The 23,570-nt window shown below is 36.8% G+C and overlaps 1 protein-coding gene and 1 pseudogene across 1 annotated transcript; one reads left to right on the top strand and one right to left on the bottom strand.

Annotated features, from left to right (window-relative positions):
• Window positions 1-6,500: 6,500 nt before the first annotated feature.
• LOC143386180 (prorelaxin H2-like) lies at window positions 6,501-13,275 on the bottom strand. The gene is made up of 2 exons (XM_076841448.2): window positions 13,083-13,275; window positions 6,501-6,847 (listed from the first exon to the last, which is right to left on the bottom strand). The coding sequence occupies exons 1-2, from the start codon at window positions 13,273-13,275 to the stop codon at window positions 6,501-6,503; spliced, it is 540 nt and encodes a 179-aa protein (XP_076697563.2).
• On the top strand, window positions 8,325-10,116 carry LOC143390948 (polypeptide N-acetylgalactosaminyltransferase 1-like; annotated as a pseudogene).
• Window positions 13,276-23,570: the final 10,295 nt, after the last annotated feature.

The following is a 23,570-nucleotide window of genomic DNA, read 5'->3' as shown; positions in this document are numbered from 1 at the left end:
TCTTAAGAGAGTGTGATGAAGAATTATGTATCAAGAGATTGAATAGGCTGTAAGAAATGGACAAATTCCTAGGTATATACCATCTACCAAGATTGAAAGATGAGGAAATAGAAAATATGAAACACAATAGTGAGTAAGGAGTTTGAATCAGTAATAAAATATCTCCTGTCAAAAAAAAGCCCAGAAGAGATGGCCTCAATGCTACTTGAAAAATCATTTAAAGAACTAATTCCAGTCCTTCTCAAACTCATACAGAAAAACAAAATGGAGAGAGTACTTTCAATCTCTTTGGATGAGGCCAGGATTATTCTGATCCCAAAACCAGACAAGGACACTACAAGAAAAGAAAGTTGTGGATCAATATTCCTGGTGAACATACAGGCAAAAATCTTCAACAAAATATTAGCAATGGAAATTTAACAGTCCTTAAAAGAATTAATCATCATGATAAGTGGTTTCTATCCCAGGGACACAAGGATGTTTGAACATACCTTCATAGTTAAGTGTGATACACTGCATGAACAGAATAAGGGATAAAAAATCATAAGATTATTCCAATACACGCAGCAAATCACTTAAGAGAATTCACCATGCTTTCAAGATACAAACTGTCATCTAATTAGGTATGGAGGTGCTGTGCCTCGATACAATGAAGGCTGCAGATAACAAACCCATAGCTGAAATTATTCTCAACTTCAAAAAATATGAAAGCTTTTTCTGTAAGATCAGGAGCAAGATGGGGTGGTCCACTTCACTACTTCTATTCAACACAGTGTTGGAAGTCTTTGCTAGAACACTTAAGAAAAAGAAAGAAAGAAAAGCAACAACTAATAAGAATAAAAAGGCGAAATTGTTCCTATATGCAGATGACATGTTGTGCCAACTATAGAAAACCCTAAGAAATCCACCAAAGAAGGCAACTCGATGAACTGACAAACCAATGCAGTAAAGTTGGAGATTAGAAATATAAAATACAAAAATCAGTAACATTTCTATATACTAATAATGAGCAATCTCAAAAGAAAATCTGAAAATAAATTCTTTAGTAGCAAGAAAAATGAAGTACTTAGGTGTACATATAACTAAGAAGGAAATACCTGCTTAAACAAAACACTGATGAAATTGAAGAAAATGAAGATAAATGGAAAGACAGGCCATCTTCACAGATTGGAAGAATTAACATAGTACAAATGTCTCTTCTATGCAAATCAAAACTACACTGAGATTTATCTCACCCCAGTCAGAATGGGAGCCATCAAGAACACAAATGATAGTAAATGCTGGAGAGATTATGGAGAAGAAGGAACAAGTTTACACTGTTGGTGGGACTTTAAATTCATATATCCACTATGGAAGCAGAATGGAGGTTTCTCAAAAGAGTAGTCCTGGAAACACCATATGACTCATCTGTACCCCTCAGTATTTATTCTTAAGAACTAAAGGCACCATACTATATAGATACATGCATGTTCATGTTTATAGCAGCAAATCACAATAGACAAACTATGGGGAAATCCTAGGTATTCATCAATAGAATTAACGGACAGAAAATGAGGTCTGTAAACACAAATGAGTTTTCCTTTATCCAGCCATAAGAGAAGAGAGAAATTACATCATTTACAGGAAAATTGCTGGAACTTGAGAATATTATGTTAAGTGAAATAAGCCAAACTCACAAACAAGGGACATATGCTTTCTCTTATATGGGGAAACAAAAGAGTAAAAAGGAAATGAAAAGTCAGGTGGGCGAATCTCTTGAAAATTGAAGGAAGTAGAAGGGATCAGAAGAGACAAGAGGAAGGAAGAGGGGAAAGACTACGAAATGATGTTGGCCAAATTATATTGTTATATCATTTTCATGTACAAGTATGTAACAAAGTGTCCCTCCATTGTTTATAATTATAAAGTACCAATTTAAAAAATATAAAGATGAGAAATATGAAGCCATTTATAAACACCATAAAGATGTGACAAAATGGATCTACAGATCTGATAAAATAATGATGAAAATTTTAATATCATTTTTCAGAAAAAAAGTCATTGATTTTTACTTGAGCCACTGAAGTCCCCAAATAGACAAGACAATCCTGAGCAAGAACAAATATGTAGGCATAACAATTTATGACATCAAACCATATTATAAAGCAACTGTAATCAATACACTACTGTACGGGCTGAAAACAGACACACTGGATCCTGGAAGAGAATTGAAAGCCCAGATAGAAGCATATTCATTTATGGTCAATTGATTTTCAACAAAGGTACTAGGAACACCAAATGGGAAGGGAACAGTCTCTTCAAAAAATAGTGCTGGGGAAAGTGGCTGTCCACGGAGAAGGAAAGAAAGTAGACCCTATTTCTTACCACATGCAGAAGATAAATGAAAATGGATTGAAGAGCTTAGAATAAGAACTGAGGAAAAGCTCCACAAAGAGGTTCAGTAACAATTCATTTCATTATGATCCTGAAGCCTTAGGCAAGAAAAGAAAAATAGACAAATGAATGATATCAAACAAAACAGCTCTACACAACAAAGGGAATATTAGTGAGATGAAGAAGCAACTCTCAGAATGGAAGAAGATATTTGCAGACCATCCATCCAAAAAGGGGTCAATATCCAAAACACATAAGGAGTTTGAACAACTCCACAGCAAGAAAATAAACAACCTTGTTTTAAAACCATCATTGAATCTAAATAGACATTTCTCAAACAATGCTACAGATGGTCAACAGGCACAGAAAAAAATGTCAGGCAAGCATCACTAGACAAAATGAAAAGGTAAATTAAAACCAGAATATCATGTCTTAGACCTTAGGTTTGCTTTAATCAAAAAGACAAAAAAGTATTGGAAAAGATGGGGAGAAAATTAGTAATCCAAAGGATATCTGCACTTTTATGTTCATTGCAGCATTGTTCACAAGAGCTAAGATGTGGAAGCAAACTATGTTTCCATCAATGGATGGATAAAGAAAATGTATACACAAGGGAATACTACTTTGCCTCACAAAAGAAGGATATCCTGTCATTTGCTACAAAAGGAATGATCCTGGAGGACATTGTATTAAGTGAAATAAAGTGGGCCCTGAAAGACAAATTCCATACAATCTCACTTATACATAGAATCTGAATGAGTCGAACTCCTAGAAGTACAGAGCAAAATGATAGGTACCAAGGTTAGGAAAGGGGCTTGAGAATAAAAATAATGGGGAGCTGTTGATCAGAGCATAAAACATCTGATAGGAGAAAAAATGTTTTGAGAACTGTTCCACAGTAGGTTGACCAGAGTCAATAATAATAATAATGTTTGGGGTATGTTCAAAATAAGTAAGAGTAAACTTCAAGAGCTTCACTGCAAAAAGAACAGGTAATCAAGCTGATGGGCACATGAATTAATTTGTTTTAGCAATTCTGCACTCCGTGTGTGTGTGACACACACACACACACACACACACACACACACACACACACATATATATATATGTCATATATATAAATGTATATATATGATATATATATATGTCAAAACCTCTCATTGTACCCCCTAAATGTCTACAATTGTGCTTTGTTAATTAAAAATAATCAAAGAAGAAGAAAGCATAATGAGATAGCATTACACATTTATTAGGATATCTATCACTTCCAAAGGGAAAAAGGTAATGTTGTCAAGAATACGGAGAAACTGAAAGCGTTGTTCATTCCTGGTGGGAATGTAAGATTCCTCAACAACTTGAGAATGTAAGAACTATGGCCACATGATATAGTTATTCTATTTCAAAATCCTCTTCCAAATGAATTTCGGGCTGGGAACTAAAACTCCATACAGTCCAACAAAAAGAATGAAGCTAGCATAAACTAGTAATAAAAATCCATCAATGTTAATTCATAAGTTGGTGCAAATGTACCACACTAATGCAAGAGTTTAATAACAGAGAAAACTGTTGGTTTTGGTGAGCTCAGGGTGAATTGGGGAATTCTCGATTTCCACTATATTTTTCTATGAACTAGAATATAATAATTTCTGATTAATTAATCATTTAAACATAAAAATCAATGTTTTCCACAAAAAAAAATAAAACAAGGCACTTTGTAAAGGGAAAATAAATTTGTTCCTGCTTATAGTTGGTTAGTGCATATGCTGTGATTCCTTCCCATCTCTACTGGATCCAAAATCCCCCTCCCTGCGGAGTATCACTTGGTCCATTACCACTTGAGTTAATTTACTGACAAAGATAAATAATTGAACATCATTGTCTTTCAATGAGGTGTTATTGGTTCCAGAACAGAGAATATGTGTAACCCTATAGATTGACTCTCACTCTGCTTTCCTAGATTCTTCTCCCTTGTCTTCAGCTCTTGAGCTCACAAGCATTGAATATGATTTCTCAGTATCTCTTGCAGGCAGCAGTGTCCATGTGACACAGTTCTGGCTAATACAATATTTTTTTTAAGAGAGAGTGGGAGAGAGAGAGAGAAAAAAAATTTTTTTTTAAAAATATATTTTATTTTTTAGTTCTCGGCGAACACAACATCTTTGTTTGTATATGGTGCTGAGGATCGAACCCGGGCCGCACTCACACCAGGCGAGCGCGCTACCTCTTGAGCCACATCCCCAGCCCGGGCTAATACAATATTAACACAACTTCAGAGTCTTTTTATTTCCTTCTGAACCATTACTAAGCATTCCTATTTCTTCTCCTTACCTACCTGAAACAGACACTGAGAAAGGGAGATGAAACAGCTATCTTGGCACCAAAGGTGTAGAGTATCAGGAAGGAGCCTTATATGTTAAGCATGGCTGATTTGTAAACATGGAACTTCCTGCATCATTCAGAGGCTAACCAGTGTCGGATGCTTATTCCATAGGCATTGTTTAAACCACTGTTTTAGTGTGTTCTGTAATTCACTGAGAATGCCATTCAAACTGATACATATACAAGAACAGTAATTTTTATATAAGAATTGCATTGAGCGAATGTGATCAGTTTCTCGTGGTGTTTAGGTAGACTTTAGTAGCTTAAGCACTGGATGTACTAAAGATGCTAACTGGTTGAGTATTGGTAATAGATGGCTAACCACAGATTGTCTTTTGCTGCTTTACAAGGAATTGATGGGTAAAAACTCTCCATCTCACTGCAGCCTCCCCCAGCTTTTTACTCTCACCCTATTGCCATGGTCACATATTAGTTACCATTTGTCATCTTACTTTAACCTTTGAAATTCAAGCAATTGAAAATATATTTTATACATAAGAGCCTAATCAAAGTGGGACAGAAAAGACGGATTGAAGGCACCACATTGAAAGAAAATTGGCATTGTCATAAAGCAGTAAATACACACTGTTCCAGAAACCCTGCCTCCATAGATTGTGTGGAGGACCAGATGTAGGACATGGATCAGGGCAGTAGTGAATAGCAGACTCGTGCATCTGGGTGGGAGCCCTTTGTGCTCCTGGTCTGTAAGTTTTCTGGCATTAACCTCATTGAATGCTCCATTTTAGACTGTACTCTTCTGACTTCATCTAAAGTGGCTCGTGGTCTCCAAGGTTTTTAGTCATTTATGAAGCTGTGCAAAGTGGCTTTGTAAGGATTTAATCAATTCTATAGGTTTCATTGTCATTTAGTTATGTATGCAATTAAAAATGCAAATTTCTGTCTTAATCCATTTAAATTCTGATTCCAGACATTTGGTGTAATATATTACCTTCTCATTTAAATGCTGGCTAACATGTATGTATAGGTAATTTGAAGGAACTGGCAAAAAACGAAGATTGCAGCTATGTTATTTACTTTTCTAACAAGTTTTCATATTACTCTACAATTGTTTTGGTTAAAAGATTGGTTTGTAAGTTATAAAACATTAAACATAAACTGTCTTTCCTTACTGAGTTATCTCTAATATATATGATACTGAGTTGCTTATTCTCTACTCTATATGTCTATCCATTTATTTCCTTTAAAAATTATTTTTGTCTTTCAACACCTACACCTGAGAATATAACCTTAGTTTGAATGTCCTTAACTAAATAAAGTTGAAAGAGTGTTCAATCTGATTGCTTCCAATGAATGATTCAATAAGACATAAAAATATTTCAAAATTAAGAGAGTCAAATCTTTGTGGTTTTAGGCATATTTAATCTAAGAATTGATGTCAATAAAAGCATTTGGTCCACTTGATGCAACTCCTGTTAGGCATTGCATTAAAATGAATTATGTGTGGGTAAAGTGACAAAGATTGAAAAAAAATTTAACTAATGGCACTAAAAAGCAATAATGTAATTAGATTGTGAAAAAAAAAGACAAAAAGACTTTCAGCACAAGAAGTTTTATTCACAGAAACTACAATAACAGAAAGAACATTTCCTTTAACATCAAATGAAAAAATCAAATAATATAGTCATTTCTCATATTCTAATAATCATGCAGCCAGAAAGAGATATCAGTAAAAATTTCATCAAGAATACATGTGAGCATCAGGTAAGATGTGCACAATTAGCTTCATCTTAGCAAAATTTAAGCAGAAATCTTCTGGTACATTTATGTTGGCAACATTTCTCAGTCAGCGAATCTTCATTGATCTGTCGCTTTTTTCGGGAATGAGTATTCAAGCTTAAGTATTCTAATTTTGGAAGGCTATTTTCTGCTTCCCCTTGTCTATTGTGAATAATATCTTTCAACTCTTCAGGACTAGGCTTTGAATCCTCTAATGCAGGTTCTTGTCGTTGTAGCTCTAGTGACAATGGCAGCCTCTCAGATGGTGTTGCCCTCAGATGTTGTGGCAAATTAGGACTGAATCCCAACATCATATTGAAGGCACCTGCATCTTCATTGAGGGAGGATGGCATGATATCTGTTAAGTTTAAAAAAAAATAAGTGGGAAGGGGGAGACAATATTGATGTCAAGAATCATCAGGAAAACTGTAAATGTAAGAAGAGACAAAAATGATATACTTGAACAGTGAATAAGAAGCAGCAAGTATCCTGCTATCTAAGCAACCTGGTTTCCTTGTATTTGAATAGCTTAAAGTACTATAATCTTCTCAAAGTTCTGCTTTACTCCACTTGGTCCTCTGTCACCTCTTTTTCTCATCATCCCCTCTTTGCTTTTATCATGATACTTTTCACCCTTTGACATTCATTTCTCATATTTCTGATGTCATGCTGTTCATTGAATCACTAATTTAAACAAAAGAGGGAATTTTTTTTTCCTTTGGTACCAGGGATTGCATCCAGAGGCACTTAACCACTAAACCACATCCCAACATCATTTTGAAGGCACCTGCAGCTCACTGCAGCCTCCACCAGTTTTTACTCTCACCCCATTGCCATGGTCACATGTTAGTTACCATTTGTCATCTTACTTTAACCTTTGTGGTTCAAGCAGTGGAAAATATATTTTATACATAAGAGCCTAATCAAAGTGGGACAGAAAAGATGGATTGGAGGTACCACATTAAAAGAAAATTTGCATTGAGGCAGAGTCTCATTAAATTGCTTAGGGCCTTGCTATGATACTCAGGCTGGCTTTCAACTGGTGATCCTCCTGCCTCAGCTTCCCTAGCTGCTGGGAGTACAACTGTGTGCCAGTGCTCCATGCTGGATTTTGATTTGTTATCTTAGTAATTTTTCCATCACTAAAAAATTTTGACTCATGATAGTAATCCTTAAAGAGAACCATAATAACCTTAACTTATCCAATCTCATGGTGGCAAGCTACTGCTTCAGAATAAAGTTTAAAATGAGGAATTTCTAAGAGCTCTGATATAATTAGTTGAGGATATGTATCTCACAAATCTCTTTAGCAATCACTTTTCCCCAGACTATGTATTCCAAGTCAATAGACTTTGATATTGAAAAGAGAAACAGGTTAAAAGAACACAAACAAAAAGCAAATACAAAGCAATCTCATCTTCCCTAGTTTGAATTAGTAAATTCCAAGATTCTGTGGTATTCTTTATAACTATTATACAAGAATTATGAAATGAATGGCATTATATCAATCTCTGACAATGTAGAAAATAACTTTAAATCATACTTTAAATCCCATAAAGAAAAGTAAATGTGCAGTGCTGCGGACTGCAGCCACAGAGTAGCGCCTGCTCTGTGGCACATTGGAACTGCACTGTAACTGCCAGAGGATCCCTTGCAGCCACCACTGCTGCGCATGGAACAGGAAGATGCGGAACACATGGATTTGGAATTCTTGTGAAAAACCGCTTTGGAGGTGTGAATGTGATTTCTGATGAAACTGGATTGGAATAATTTTCATAATGTGTGTGTGTGTGTGTGTGTTTTCTTTTTAAATTTTGCATTTGACTTAAAGTGCCATGAGTAAATTTGTATATTGCAGGGTGGTCCTAGCCACCTCCTTAATTTGGGTACTGTTGGATATGTTCTTGCTTCTTTACTTCAGTGAATGCAACAAATGTGATGAGAAAAAGGAGAGAGGGCTTCCTGCTAGGGATGTTCTAGAGCCAGCACAAAAACCTCATGAAGGTCCTGGAGAAATTGGGAAACCAGTTGTCATTCCTAAAGAGGATCAAGAAAAGATGAAAGAGATGTTTAAAATCAATCAGTTCAATTTAATGGCAAGTGAGATGATTGCACTCAACAGATCTTTCCCAGATATTAGTTTAGAAGGGTGTAAAACAAAGGTGTATCCAGATAATCTTCCTACACAAGTGTGGTGATTGTTTTCCATAATGAGGCTTGGAGCACACTTCTGTGAACTGTCCATAGTGTCCTTAATCGCTCACCAAGCACATGATAGAAGATATTGTTCTAGTAAATGATACCAATGATAGAGACTTTTTGAAAAGACCTCTAAAGAATTATGTGAAGAAACTAAAAGTACGGGCTGGGGATATAGCTAGTTGGTAGAGTGCTTGCCTCACATGCACAAGGTCCTGGTTCAATCCCTAGCACCACAAAAAGATACAAAATAAATAAATAAAAGTGTCAGATCATGTAATTTGAATGGAATAGCATTCTGGATTGATCAGAGCTAGATTGAAAGGAGCTACAGTGTCCAAAGGCCAGGTGATCACATTCTTAGATGTTCATCACCAGTGCACAGTGGGGTGGTCGGAGCCTCTCTTAGCAAGGATCAAACATGACAGGAGAACAGTGATATATATGTCCCATCATTGACGTGATCACTGATGATACTTTTGAGTACATGGCAAGCTCTGATATGACCTATGGTGGATTCAACTGGAAACTCAATTTTTGCTGATATCCTGTTTCCCACAGAGAAATAGACAGAAGGAAAGATGATTAGACTCTTCCTGGCAGATCACCTACAATGGCAGGAGGGCTTTTTCCAATAGACAGAGATTACTGTCAGGAAATTGGAACATATGATGCTGGAATGCATATTTGGAGAGGAGGAAAAACTAGAAATTTCCTTTAGAATTTGGAAATGTGGAGGAATTTTGGAAATTGTCACTTACTCACATGTTGGATATGTGTTTTGGAAAGCTACCAGATCCATACACACTTCCAGGAGGCACAGGGCAAATGATCAATAAAAATAACAAACAACTTGCAGAAGTATGGTTGGATGAACTCAAGAATCTTTTCTATCTAATTTCTCCAGATTTGACAAAGGTAGATTATGGGGATTTATCTTCAAGACTTGGTCTAAGACACAAACTACAATACAAGCCTTTTTCTTGGTACTTAGAGAACATTTACCCTGATTCTCAGATTCCACATCACTATTTTTCCTTGGGAGAGATATGAAATGTGGAAACAAATCAGTGTTTAGATAACATGGCTAGAAAAGAAAATGAAAAAGTTGGAATTTTTAATTTCCATGGTATGGGAGGCAATCAGGTTTTCTCTTATTCTGCCAATAAAGAAATTAGAACAGATGACTTTTGCTTGGATGTATCCAAACTTAATGGCCCAGTTACCATGCTCAAATGCCACCACCTAAAAAGCAACCAGCTCCAGGAATATGATCCAGTGAAATTAACCCTGCGGCATGTGAATAGTAATCTGTGCCTGAATAAAGCAACAGAAGAGGACAGCCAGGTGCCCAGCATTAAAGACTTCAATGGAAGCTGGTCCCAGCAGTTCCTTCTTCAAAATGTCACCCTTCCGGAAACATTCTGAGACCAAATTTTTTAGAAAAGAAAATGCGTTTCTGCCACATTCTTAAGTATCAAAAAAGAAAAAGTGTTTTCCTCCTCTACAGGATGTGAGGTTTATCAGCCATTAAAACTCAGACTCCTCTAGCTTTTCACTTCTTGTCCAAGGACGTGAAACTGCATAGCAGTGAGACTCGCACACTGATGTTTACAAGATTGAAACAGTCTCTCATCAAGAATCATGGAAAAGAATATTCAGATAACGAAATAGTCAACACAATGTGCTTTCTAGAGAGCTGCATCTTTTATGGTTTCCTTGCACATCAGTAATTTCTGCTGGCTGCTGTCAATGAAGACATTATCAAGATTTTTTTTTTCCTGAACTGGGAGCCAGTATATTAATTATTGACGTAAAAGCAAATAAAAAAAGAACTGGAACCAGATTCAGAATCATTAAAACAACATTGAAAAATATTATATTAAACAGGGTTTAAACAAAATTAAAACAGAGCTATGAGAAGTACAATTTGGGGCTGGGGATATAGCTCAGTTGGTAGAGTGCTTGCCTACCATGCACAAGGCCCTCATTTCAATATCCAAGAGAGAGAGAGAGAGAGAGAGAGAGAGAGAGAGAGAGAGAGAAAATACGATTTGTTACAGTATGATATCAATTTTCTATATAGATTTTATACCTCAGGAAAATAATACCTCAGGGAAAAATAACTGATTCCAATGACATACATTTTGTTTTCATCTGTGATAGTCATGGACGCTTTTATTTTCCTTGGGGTGCTAAAAACAAGCTGGGAGGAAAAAGCTCTTTGAACATAGTTTTAACTTCTTTCTATAATATTTTTGTTTGATTTGTGGGCTGTTGAAATTGTGATTTTTAATTGCCTTCTTAAAAAATGGAGATTTGACATTATGCCTGGTCTCAACTGAAGAAATTAGACATCTCAGTTGTTCTTGGATCAACAGGCTGACAATCCCAGTCTTCTGTCTCTCCTTCCTCCCTTTTCTCTCTCATATTCTCTATCTTTCTCTCTCCTCCCTCCCTCTCTCTCTCTCTCTCTCTCTCTCTCTCTCTCTCTCTCTCCATACTCAGATGTGCTTCATTGTCAAGTGCATACTCAGATAAGATTATTGAATTTTAATGTTGATCTGCTGTTGTTTTTAAATAAAATTTGACTGAAAATGTTCAATTGGCAGTTTTTAATAAATTATCCAAAGAAGTGCAGCTCTTGATCCATATTATTAGTCCTGCATTCCTTCTTAAATTCCATTTATGTTAAATTGGTTTTTTTCTCTGATTTTTAATACCAAAAAAATCACCTATTAATTAAAAGTTACTTTTTTAATTTCCTAGAAAGAAAATCCCACTGCAACATTGTTTCTGATATATATATATACATATATATATATATATATATATATATATATATATTATACATATATAATATATATACATATAAATATATTTTTCCTTCCTGTTTTGAAGATTATATTTAATGGCATTCTTTTCTTTAATTTCCAAAAACTCACTGCAGGTAGTGCTATATCTAGTGTCTAAGAATGTTTCTGAAAGTCACATCACGAACGATACTTGTCAAACTGAGCGTCCATGAAGTTTCTTATATCCTACTCAAGTTCATCAATATCAAGTACTGTAGATGTTTTAGGGTGAGGCTATGATACAGAATGCATAAATTGTCCCCAGGAAATATGAAATGATGCAGGTGCTGGGTGGAACTTTTTTCCTATTCCATGAGCTGTGTAATTCTATCTTCAGTAGGCCTACTGCTTAAAACAATCAAATGTCTAATCAATAAATCATCGTAATGCTCAAAAAAGAAAGAAAAGTAAATGTATTTATTTTGCACATTGATTCTACATGAGGATCACTTATGTATAGCATATGCAAATGGTATCACAAATCTACTTGTGGTTTGTGATAAGTTACATACACCATATAAAATGTAAAACACTTAACTGATGGTAATTGAACTTGCTTTCTCTGGATTTAATAGAACCCTCTATGGATTTTCACTGCTTCTTTAACTTGCTTTCATTTAATCTTCCTAAATGCTTTAGAAATAATAAACATATTTTTTAAAAACCAATCCATATTTGAACTGCTCCTAATTCTGGTATCTTGCTTTAAAAAAATGTATTCATTGCAATTTCTAAAACTAGAAAGCAACAATAAAATCTTCAGCTTTCCTGGTCTAAGAAGCAAGCTTCCCTTTTCCCTGGTGTCCTTTATGTTTTTTCTGTACTCATCGAGTCATTTTTGTTTCTCTTCCATCACCTCTGTCACAGTTGAACTACGAGACCTATTTCAAAAGGTGGGGAGGCCAGGCTCCCACCACAAGGTACATTCAAAGGGAGTGGAGGTAATCTTCGTGGCATAGGCCACTGCCAGTTTTTGACAAGGAGGATAGTCACTAATTCTAAGACACTTGCTGTATCACTTTTCAGGACCCCAGCAGAGGCCTCACCATGCTGCAATGTATCCTTTGGTACACAAACTAGAAGATAACCAGCTCACCAGATCACTTTTTGCCCTCTTTCCTTTGAATAGGAGATGCTCCACCTAGGAGCTAGGTTACCATCATGCCTGCCATCTGACCTACTCAGCTTTTCCTATCTCCTGCTGGAAGTTGTGCAGCATCACCTCTTCTGTGGCTTCCCCCATGTCCCCACAGTGTTGACATGGTACCAGGTGAAAAGAATACCAAGTGTCTCTTAGATGAGGCTTTTTGCTATTCTTGCATTTCTCCCCCCTCTGGCAAGATTCCCTTCAAGGTTCTTTCAATAAAAGCAAGTTACAAAGGAAAGGTTCAAGCTTTGGGCAACAAACACCACTAGCAGGATGACATCTCAGACTTCCTGAGTCCTCTTTGGATAGGTTGGCAGGCCCATAGCAACCAATGGGAAGTGATGGGCCACTGGTGGAGGATGGGGGAAGCCTAGGCAGACCAAAGCTCTCACCTGCAGATCTCCGATGGGGATATCTCACTGGCCTGTTCCAGGTCACATGACCACAAATGTTGATCACTTCTCGGACTAATTGGCGACCACACATCTGAACAGCCTCTTCCCACCATCCTGGTTGGGGTGCTGTGGAAACTTGGCTCAGCAGCAGCCAGATTCCTAGGTGTTGGATCAAGAACAGGTGAGACATCTGGGCCTTTTTTCTTGGCACTGGCAGCCTTTCTCTAGAGAATGCAGCAGATCTCACCCACAGACCTGAGCCTGTGCAACTTCCCTGGCTTCAGCCTGCTTTTCCTACCTGGCTCCACCAGGCTTTTATATTCTCTGGGCTCTTGCTCAGCTCTTGAGCCAATGGTCCCAGCTCCACCCTTTCCCCACCCACCTCCATGGAATTTACTTAGCTCCAGTTCACCCTTCCCATCTTTCCTTCATTACCCCATCCTATTGCCCTAGGCCTTTTTACTGAACTTTTCTTCTCTTTTCTTACCTTCAAACCACTTGGTGTACTAAAGTTATTCTCCATTTGCAGCCTTTCCTTTATATAGAGCAAGAAATGACTGTTACATTGAATTCCATCACCAAAAATAAAGTAGTATCTTCTTAGAACCCAAAGTTTTCCAGCATGCATATTTGCCACACTATCTTCTAGCCTAAACAAGATAAGTTAGATAAAATAGTATATAGTCTGGTATATCAACCCATAAAAAATATGATGCATTAATGGATAAATTGTTGACAGGAGGAAAAATCACTGGATCTACTGTGAATCCTAGTTAAAACACACACACGATAGGTTTGTACAGTCAAGTCTTAACTTTATAATAGACATTCTTCATGTCTTGCCTTCTCCTCTGGGAGACATCTTGATTGTAAACAATATTGTAATGTGAATATTGTAATGTGAGATTATATTCTGTATTTTTATAGATTGGAGAAGAGAGAGAGAGAGAGAGGTGGGAGGTGGGGGTGGCGAATGAACAAACAAAAAAGAAATGAAGAAGAAATGGAATCCCATAATCTAAAAAAAAAAAAATATTTTGGTAACATTTTTTTTTAGCACACACAAAAAATGTGCTTTTTTCTTACTGTAATCTATATTTGCTGTATTTGGTAAGAGTTGACTTTTTAGAACTTTATTTTAACTTTAAAAATATTCAACAGAGTTTCTGGTCATATGCTCATTAAACAACTCTGATAGATGTCCACGGAACTTTTATGTGCAAATAGGTTTTTTTTTTCCAACAATTCATATGCTTACATGTATAACTTACTCAGCTGTATTAGCTCAGTTACAATTTCAACAGGGCCCAATTAGCATTGGTCAAATGTGCACTGTACAATTATTAAGATCATACTTGATGAAAGCTCTGGAATGGTTAGAGGCATTGCTGTTTTAAAAGGGTGTTTCATGAAGACAAGCATTAAAGAGATTCTTCACAATATTGAAGTTCAAAGGTATTTTAGGGGGACAGGGGTTAAAGTCCTTGAAAGAATAATCCATTTGCAAATCTGTCTTCCAAAGGAATCACTCATTGCATAATATAATTTTGACTAATGTTTTAATTTTTAATGTGCATTTTTTACAAGAGGTGCTTAACAGTCCATCTTGATTTGATATTTAAATGGGTAAGAGAAGTGTCAAGTTTCAATCTTCTACATGTGCTGTTTTCCCAGTACCATTTATTGAAGAGACTGGCTTTTTTTCAATGTGCGTTTTTGGCATTCTTATCAAGAATCAGTTCTCCATAGGTGTAAGTGTTTATTTCCGTGATATCTATTCTAGTCGGTTGGTCTATGTGTGTGTTTTCATACAAGCACTGTGCTGTTTTGGTTACTGTGGTTTTGTAGTATGTCATAAAATCAGATACTGCAATGCCTCCAGCTTTGTTCTTTTTGTTCAAAATTGCTTTAGCTATTTGCGCTTTCATGTGAATTTCAGGATTGTGTTTTCTAGTTGTCTGAAGAATGTCATTGGTCTTCTGATGGAGATTGCATCAAATCTTAAATCACTTAGTGTAGTATGGACATTTTAACAATATTAATTCCTCTAATCTGTGAGCATGGGAGGACTTTCTACTTTTTTTTGTATCTTCACTTTCTTTTGTCAGTATTTTGCAATTTTTATTGTAGAAGACTTTTGCTTCCTTAGATATAGTGATTCCTAGATTCTTTTAGTTTGTTTTTGTATTTTCGTTGCTGACATAAATGGGGTAAATGTTTTCATGATTTCTCATCAGCAAATTTGTTACCGTTATATAAAAATCCTACTGATTTTTGCATATTGATTTTGTATCCTTTACTGAAATTGTTTCACTTCTTATAGTCTTTCAGTGGAGTCTTCAGGTTTTTCTATACCTAGAATCATAGCGTCTACAAACATATAATTTAACCTCCTGCCCTCCTAATCAAATTCCTTTAATTCTTTCTGTAGTCAAATTGCTCTGGCTAAATCTTCCAGTGCTCTTTTGAGAAGTGAGAGTGGATATCCTTGTATTTTTCCAGATCTTATAGGAAAGGCTTGCAGCTCTTCCCATTGACTCTATAGCTGTCTATGATTTTGTCACATACAGCCTTCCTTGGGTTGTCATACATTCTTTCTATACTTAATTTGTTCAGGGATGTTATCATGAAGAGATGTTGAATTTTATCTGATGCATTTTCTGCCTCCATTGAGATAAAATCTCACTAACAGGCTGGCCTTGAACTTGTAATCCTCCTGCTCCAGCCTCCCAAGAAACTGGGATTACAGACATGTGCCACCATACCTGGTTAAACAAATTTTAAGAATGAGTGTCCATTCTTCTCAAACTATTCCAAAGAATTAAAACAAAGGGAAATCTTCCAAACTCATTCTACCAGACCAGCATCCTTCTAATATCAATAGGAGACAACACACACACTCACAAGAAAAGAACTATAGGCCAATAACTATGTTTATCAGAAATATTGGCTTATAGTTTTATATGATCTGTCCTTGTCTCAACAAAATACTAATAAATCAAATTTAAAGGCCTATCAAAAATGTAATTCATCATTTCTAAAAGATATTTATTGCAAGGATGTAAGGATGTTTCAATATACATAAATCAGTATTAACTGAATCAACAGAATAAAGGAAAAAACTCATATGATCAGCTTTCACAAACCTTCCTTATCATATTTCAAACTGCCAATATCTCTAAACCATTGACTTGTATACATTCCACAGGAATTTCTTAACATTTTTTGAAAATTTCACCAAGCTACCTAGATTTCTAGTTCTTCGGAGGACAAGCTTTCATCCTGAATTATGTTCTCTTAACAGTAAAAAACACGTCTAGGCCAACTCAAGTTCAGGATCTATTCGGCCTGCACAGAACATCAATTTGCCCACAGAATTTTGCTGACTACAGATGAGAAGTACTCTAAAGAAAAAATAATAATAACATAAAATAAATTAACCAAGGTTAGCACTCCATCATTCAACCCCATGACACTATTAAACTAGCAGTTGTGGACTAGAATTATCGTGCAAGCCTCAGAATTAGTAATGCCACTGAGTCCCTATCAGTGGCATATAGGTTTCCAATTGCTTTTCTTCTAGGCATAATGAAATGATTTGTGAAGAGCCAAATCAACTGTCATTAAAGTATCTACCATAAGAACAAGTTAACAAAACAAATTAACAGGTCTGTAAGGACATCCCACTGCTAACCTTGGTATTTGGAGCAGAAATAGGAGGTTCAAATTCTACAAGTCGGTAACTGAACCTTGCCAACAAATCTTGATCTATCTTCCACTGGTAGCACATGAGTCAGCTCACTCCCTTCATGAAAACTGTTCTTCCTTGACGCCATTCTTACTTTATAGACCTGTTTCACTCCCCTAGCTCCCAACCACTCTTGGATTCCTGGTATACCTGGAGCCCAAGTATGCTCCAGTCTTCATAAACCACATGGACTGACCCAAAGTTTCCAGAAGAAAAAACAGTGGAGGTGCTAAATAGTCAGCCTTGAGGGAAATACTAAAAATGCTTTCTTCAACTTAGACAATTGGTGATATACACGATATTTCTGAAATCTCCTGTGGGCATCCACATGACCAAACTCTAGGGAGAACTACTTATCCTATTATAGAATAGACACATCAAGGCCAAAAAATACCACACTGCCGAGTAAGAGACTTTAATACTAATTTCTCAGGAAGAGTTTCTTCTTTATCTGGAATGGTGGAAGAGAAAAAATATCTAGGCTCTTGCTAGTATCTGTAGGTTAAAACATTTGAACATGCATGTATTGAAACTCTTGAAGTCTATAAATGAAATTGCTAATTTTATATGGTTCATACATAAATTATATTGGTTGTAGATTATTTTTGCAATATGAGTCTGCGCATTCCCCATCCTTTCTAACCTGTGTCCTCCTTTTAAAAACTAAAACATTAATATGATTTTTCTAAATAGCACATCTGATATTTGTGCATTCAAATATTTATGGAGAACACTCTATAAAACCAAACCAAACTATTGAAAACTATGCTTAACCAAAGTCACTTTTAAACCAAAAAAACTTACTTAACCAAAGTCACATTTCTTAAAAAGATGCACAATTAACACAGTCTTGCTCTAATAATATTATGGGAAAAGCCAAGTAGTATAAGAAAGGAATACAGAAACTGAAATTTATACCAAGAGTTTTCTTTTGTTATTGCACACTTATTCTACACATTTATTATGTTAAACTTTTATTTAACACTGTAATAAACAAAGAAAAATGATTGCATTAATACAAAAGTCAACATGCTATATAGACCAATTTGCTTATCCACTCTCTTGCCAGGTTCGCCTCTCCAGGGTCAGGTATTATTGCAGAGTCTCTGCCATCACTTCAGGAGAATTAGGTGATAACAAAGAAGATGAAGTCAAAAATGAAGCCTCTTTAATGATGCTACTTGAAACCTCCAGGAGAGTTTGTAATATAAGTGTCCAAGTCTTCTCCTTATTTACCCCCTGTACTACCATACTAGCTTATCCCCTCCACTCACATATTTTAAAAAATAAACTCTCATTTTCTTCAAAAGAAAAAGTGGGCTATTTGGTCCAGAAAATCCAAAAGGCAAGCTTTAAAAACGTCAAGAAAGTATCACCTTATTGGACAATGGACTTTTTCAGGGCTGGTCATCCTTCCCTGGGGCAATATGGATTTTGGAGGTTTCCTGATTAGCCTGGTGGAAGATCATGCATAGTATCTCTCCAAAGCATGGGCCACAGAGTACCTCAGTTTCCCAAAGTGCTACTGTAATCATCTCCACTACATGCTTTTCAGTGCTAAATAATAAGCCAAAAAATAAATTGTCATTCACTGCAGTTGACACTTTGTAGCCCTGTCATATGCATTTGAGGGTTGCAAGGTGCTGCTTGAGAACAGCACCATTTCCCTACTTCTATGTGCGGTAATAAGTATCCTTTCCTCCACTGTTTCCTCAAGAGTTACTATCAAAATTAGAAGCAGATCCTGCCTAGGCTCTGTCCCCTTAAAGGTGATGAAAACAAAGTGACACTTTATGGTCTGCGATAACCAGCCCACTCCTCTTTTCCAAAGCAATGAAAAAGGGAAGGAGGACCCAGTCACTGAACTAACTTCATTTTGACTCCATCTTGTCTTTGTAACTCTTTTTACCTCTCCTTCTGAGTTCTCCTAAGCCATTCTCTTCTAGAGTGATGTTGGATTCCAGGGACAAAAAAAAAAAAAGCTCTAACAAACATCTTGTGACATTAGTCAAAACTATGTGCAAAATAATGGCAACTTTCCTGTGGTAACAAGGCCACATGTGACAGGACTCCTCCTGACAAACCCTGAGATAATGATGAATCAGACCACACCTAAACAAGATCACCTGCTTTAGTAGCTCTGCAAACCATCCAACTATGCAAACCCCAACCTTTTCCCTTTCAATCAAACCTTCAACTTATTGTCATCTCCTCAAACTCAGAGTTTAGAAATGGGTCGCCCTTATCTCCCCAGTATAGCTATATTGAACCAAGCGCCTTTTCTTTTTTTCACCATTACTTTTCCATTTAGTTCTGCTTTAAGGCAAGGGGCAAGACCTGATTTATTGGATCCCCAGAATCAAGCCTCCGGTCTAGGACTGGTACAAAGGTCTTGCTCAGTGAAGGAGCTGTGCTCTGCAGTGGACCAGGGAACCAGATCACGACTGTGGAAATCTCCCCAGAGGAGCAGTTCTCAGTCATTCACCCAACTTAAGGCATAAGGCTTGTGTGTGTTACTTAAGGCTTGGATTTAGCTGTTCCAGATTTGTAGGCATCAACACCAATAGGAAACAAACAGATGTGAACAGTGGGAACATAAGTTAAGGGAATAATTCTATGAACTGGGTCTACTGTGCTGATTTCACATTTTCTTTTAAAAAGCAATTCACCTGTAGCCCTGCTTACCTGAAGTCAATAGAACATGCTAAATTCCTTAGCAATAAACCTATTATCTGCAGACCTGTAATGCTCCTTCCTGACAGTAAGTACTGCACAGTTTATCCTAAAGGAGAGCAGCAGATGACACTTTAATGACCCTTAGATAGACCACACAGAATTCAGAAAGACATGAAAATTAGAGCTTATCAGGGTGGGCCAAAGTGACTCAGAGTTGCCTTGGATGTTTACCATGTGCAGTGGAGACATGGAAGTCTGATGCAATCCTGCTGTCAGTCAATAGTCAAGAGATGTACCTGGTCAAGGCTCTCTGGAAACTTCCCTGGAACTTCCAGTAAGTCTGCTTGTCAGTAGGAGTTGACGCACTTTTTTTCTTTACAGTGTCCCCATTTTTCTTCTCCTTCCTTTTTAACAAACTCAGGCTTGCTATTCTTAGTGACATCAGAAATCTATCAGAAACAAAGAAAGAAAGGAAGGAAATAAGGAAGGGAGAGAAGGATGCAGGAAGGAAAAAAGAAATCTTTCTGGCATGATTGCAAAAACCACTAAGCAAGAACTGCTGTGGCTCTCTTCGCTTCCTGGTGGGTTTGTGCTAACAGCCACTACTTCTTCTGCTTGATCTGCAGAAAACCCTCTCGCTCCATTTGTAAGCAAAATGACTGACCAGACTTTAAGCTCCTTAAAAATGCCCAGTTGATCATTTTGAACTGGTGTAAACTTCCCTCATTAAATTCTTTAGAAGGATTGAACACGGGCAAGGTAATTCTTCATACCATCTTCTTCCTCCCTCAGCCATGATCTTACCTCACTACTTGGGAACACAAATAAATCAAGCCATCAGGGCTTCAGCCTTACTGAACTCTGTATTGTTCATTTCCACCATACTTCTCTGAATGGCCAGTGTCTTTTAAACTAGTATACAATATAGTACATTTCATGGCAAACCATCAATTTAATGAAAATGGGTGCCAAGGAACAAAAGATCCCAAATTAGTCAACAATGTTATAAACCAAATATAAAGTATCAAAATCTGTTCTGGAGTTAGCAGTAACTCAAAATCCAATAGCACATTTATGCACACATACACATACATATGCACATGTACACAGACACACATACTTTTTATTTAACATCTTGGTGATATAACATTGTGATCCTACCCCAGTAATCAATAATGTGTGACTCTATAACTCCAAACACACTGGCACTATGAGGAATGGGGGGATTTGTTTCCAGCTCCTTTGCTGGGCTTTTGACCATTACAACTTGAGATTCTGGTTACAAATATTTTTTTCTTTCTTTCATTTTGGCCCCAAAGCTCACACAATCTGGTACTAAACTTAAATTTTTAAATGGTTCTTACCACTGGGTAGAATCAAACTATTTCTAGTTAGAGACAAAATCATAAAAATGATACATTTTAATATTATTTAATGCCACCATATTGTCTCACCTACAGTCTTAGAAATATAATACAAGGAAGCAATGGTAGCATTGCCTCCATTCAATTCTGAGAACAGAACATCACATTCTTTAGCTTTTAGACATCTTAGACAATCTTTTGCCACATGAATGCCATAAGACATCAGTGACCTCCCCAGAATTTTCAGAGTCTTCATTGTTGAAAGCCATCAATGTCTAGGGGAATCTCAGGTTTCCTAACAAGTACCAGGTCCCTTGGGAGCACTAAGCAATGAATAAATGTCAAATTCTCCCCATGACCAAAGGGCAAGGGTATGGAAAGTGTGGAGGAGAAGATCTTTGCATTTAGATAATATCATCTAGTTCTCTGTTTTTCAGCTCAGCATTAGACTTGCATGGCTAGTCCGTGGTGTCCCAGAACAGGGGCTGAACAACACTCAAGAGAGGTCTTTTAGAGAGATCATCATCCTAAAAGTCTTCCGTCAATTACCCACTCTCCTCATCAAACAACGGGAGATGATCTAATGGGCCCCTGCCTGAATGTTGTTCTGGAGATGATCTTTCCTAGTGTACCTCTCAAATCAGGCTTCCTGAAAGTACCTAAGCAACTATGCCAAATAAGAATCCCAAAAGCATAGGCAGGTATACTATTTCTCAGCAAGTTGGGAGGAAGAGGTATTTCACTAAAATTCGTCACTTCCCTTTCCACCTTCCTTAACAAAGTACACCATTTCCTATGCACTCAAGTTTGACACTTCACAGTCATCCTTGTTCCTCTGAATTGATTGCAAATCTGTCATATGTGTTTTTGATTGTTCCATTCATACCAACCTAAATCTGGAGATAATAATAATCTTCTTATGTGGGTTCTTCCAACCCAAATCCCCTATACCTACTGGTGCTAAGCTAATAGACCATAAGCATTTTCTTTGCATCTCCTGCCTGCTGAAAATCTCTTTATGTTCTGTACAACAAGCCAAATTGCTCTGCAAAAATTCCAAACTCAACAAATTTATCAGCAACCTAGTTTTCCACTATTCCCCAAAAGGATTTCTTTCCTCTCATTATTAATATCCTGCAACTTTCCTAGTATTTTCTCTTTTCCAGCCCCAAAGAATTTCTATCTTTCATGACACATGGTTAGAATCTGGCGACAGAGAGATGTCAATTCAAACCTTGGGCCCGTTCCTTTCCAGCTCAATGTTTTGGGGTAGGTTACTTTACTTTTACTCAATCTGGTCTTAACTTTATTCATAAAATAGACATAAAAATGGATCAACACCATTATAGACTTGTTTTCAGGATCAAATAAAGCAAAATATATACAAATATATATGACCACATTGAGTACCTCAAAATATATACTTAGTAAATATAGGCTTTCCTTTCACCTTCAATTTTTGCAGATCTGACCCATGTCTTACTGAAATCTCACCTCTCATACATAATCATCAAACATTTCAAGATTCCTTTATCCCCTCACTGAACACCAACAGTACATTCCTTAGGCCTTGACTTAGCATTAAATCATGTGTTGTCTTATACTGTTTCCAAATTACTTGACCTCTCCCAGTCTATCCCTTTGTTTAATGGCAAGTTCATTAATGATAGAGGACAACTTCTATCATATAGGAATTGCTCAATCAAGTAATCATATGATTATGTCAAAGAGGCAAAATAATACATAGTGACTCTCACTGCTCTTTTCTTTCTCAATTCTTTACCTCTTCACTTGTCCTGTGCCTGACTTAGGTTTCTCTGTTGTGGTTTCTCTCTCTAACCATGACCTTCTGCCCACATCTCTAGTCATTTTATGGCAACAGTGCTGGATATATGACTATTTTGTTTTATTTATAGTGCTGAGATCAATACCAGGGCCTTGTGCATGCTAGGCAAGTGCTGTACCACTTAACTATATCCCAAGACCAAATGTGACTGTTTTTTAGAATCACGTATTAGGAGTAGAGTAGAAGATGGATTAGAGGAAATCTGCATTTTTAGTTGCTCCATTGCTCAGAATTCAAACATCAGGTGTACTACTTCTCAGCAAGTTGGGAGAAAAAGATATTTCACTAAAATTGGTCAGTCAGAGTGTTTTAGAGACTCAGAAATTTTGGTACATTGAAAAAAGAACAAAGAGTCCATTGGATTCAAGCCATTTGTGGCAGCAGCTATGGTAGTAGAGGGGATTCACCACGGAGGGAAAGAAGAGCACGAAGAGAAGCATGACAGACAGATTTGGTGTGGAAAAACCTGAGATCAGAAAAGCACCAGAACTTAGCTGATCCAGAGGCTAAACTGTGCACTGGTGCTTGAACAATGCTCTGTGTTTCTCAACTGGCCACAGAAAGCTGAGGCAGCAGCCATCTTGAGGCATCCACGCTGTAGCTTGCTGCTACAAGAGACTGGAAAATCACAGCAAATATTTAAAGACTGCCCCAATGAGGACCTACTGTGTGCTTTAGGGTACAACTAGAAGAATTTGAGTGAAGTAGGTGAAAAGAGAATTGTACCCAGGGGGATTAATCAGAAAAATGAAGGGGAGCCCAATTAACTTTTCTTTTGAGATTGGTCACTCATTTGTCCAGATGAAGTGGGTCATGAATTGAACAGGGTGATTTGAATACACTCAGTGACT

This window comes from Callospermophilus lateralis, chromosome 2 (genome assembly GCF_048772815.1).
Source record: "Callospermophilus lateralis isolate mCalLat2 chromosome 2, mCalLat2.hap1, whole genome shotgun sequence".
In the NCBI taxonomy this organism is placed as follows: Eukaryota; Metazoa; Chordata; class Mammalia; order Rodentia; family Sciuridae; genus Callospermophilus; species Callospermophilus lateralis.
The sequence above is the reverse complement of the archived record's forward strand: the minus strand, read 5'-3'. Positions and strand labels throughout refer to the sequence as shown.

Coding starts and splice junctions, on each gene's coding strand:
- LOC143386180 (XM_076841448.2), bottom strand. CDS start 13,275: ATGTCTCACCTGTTCTTGATCCAACACCTAGGAATCTGGCTGCTGCTG. Junction 6,848..13,082: donor TCCCCATCGGAGATCTGCAG/GTGAGAGCTTTG, acceptor TAAACTTAACAG/ATATCATGCCATCCTCCCTC.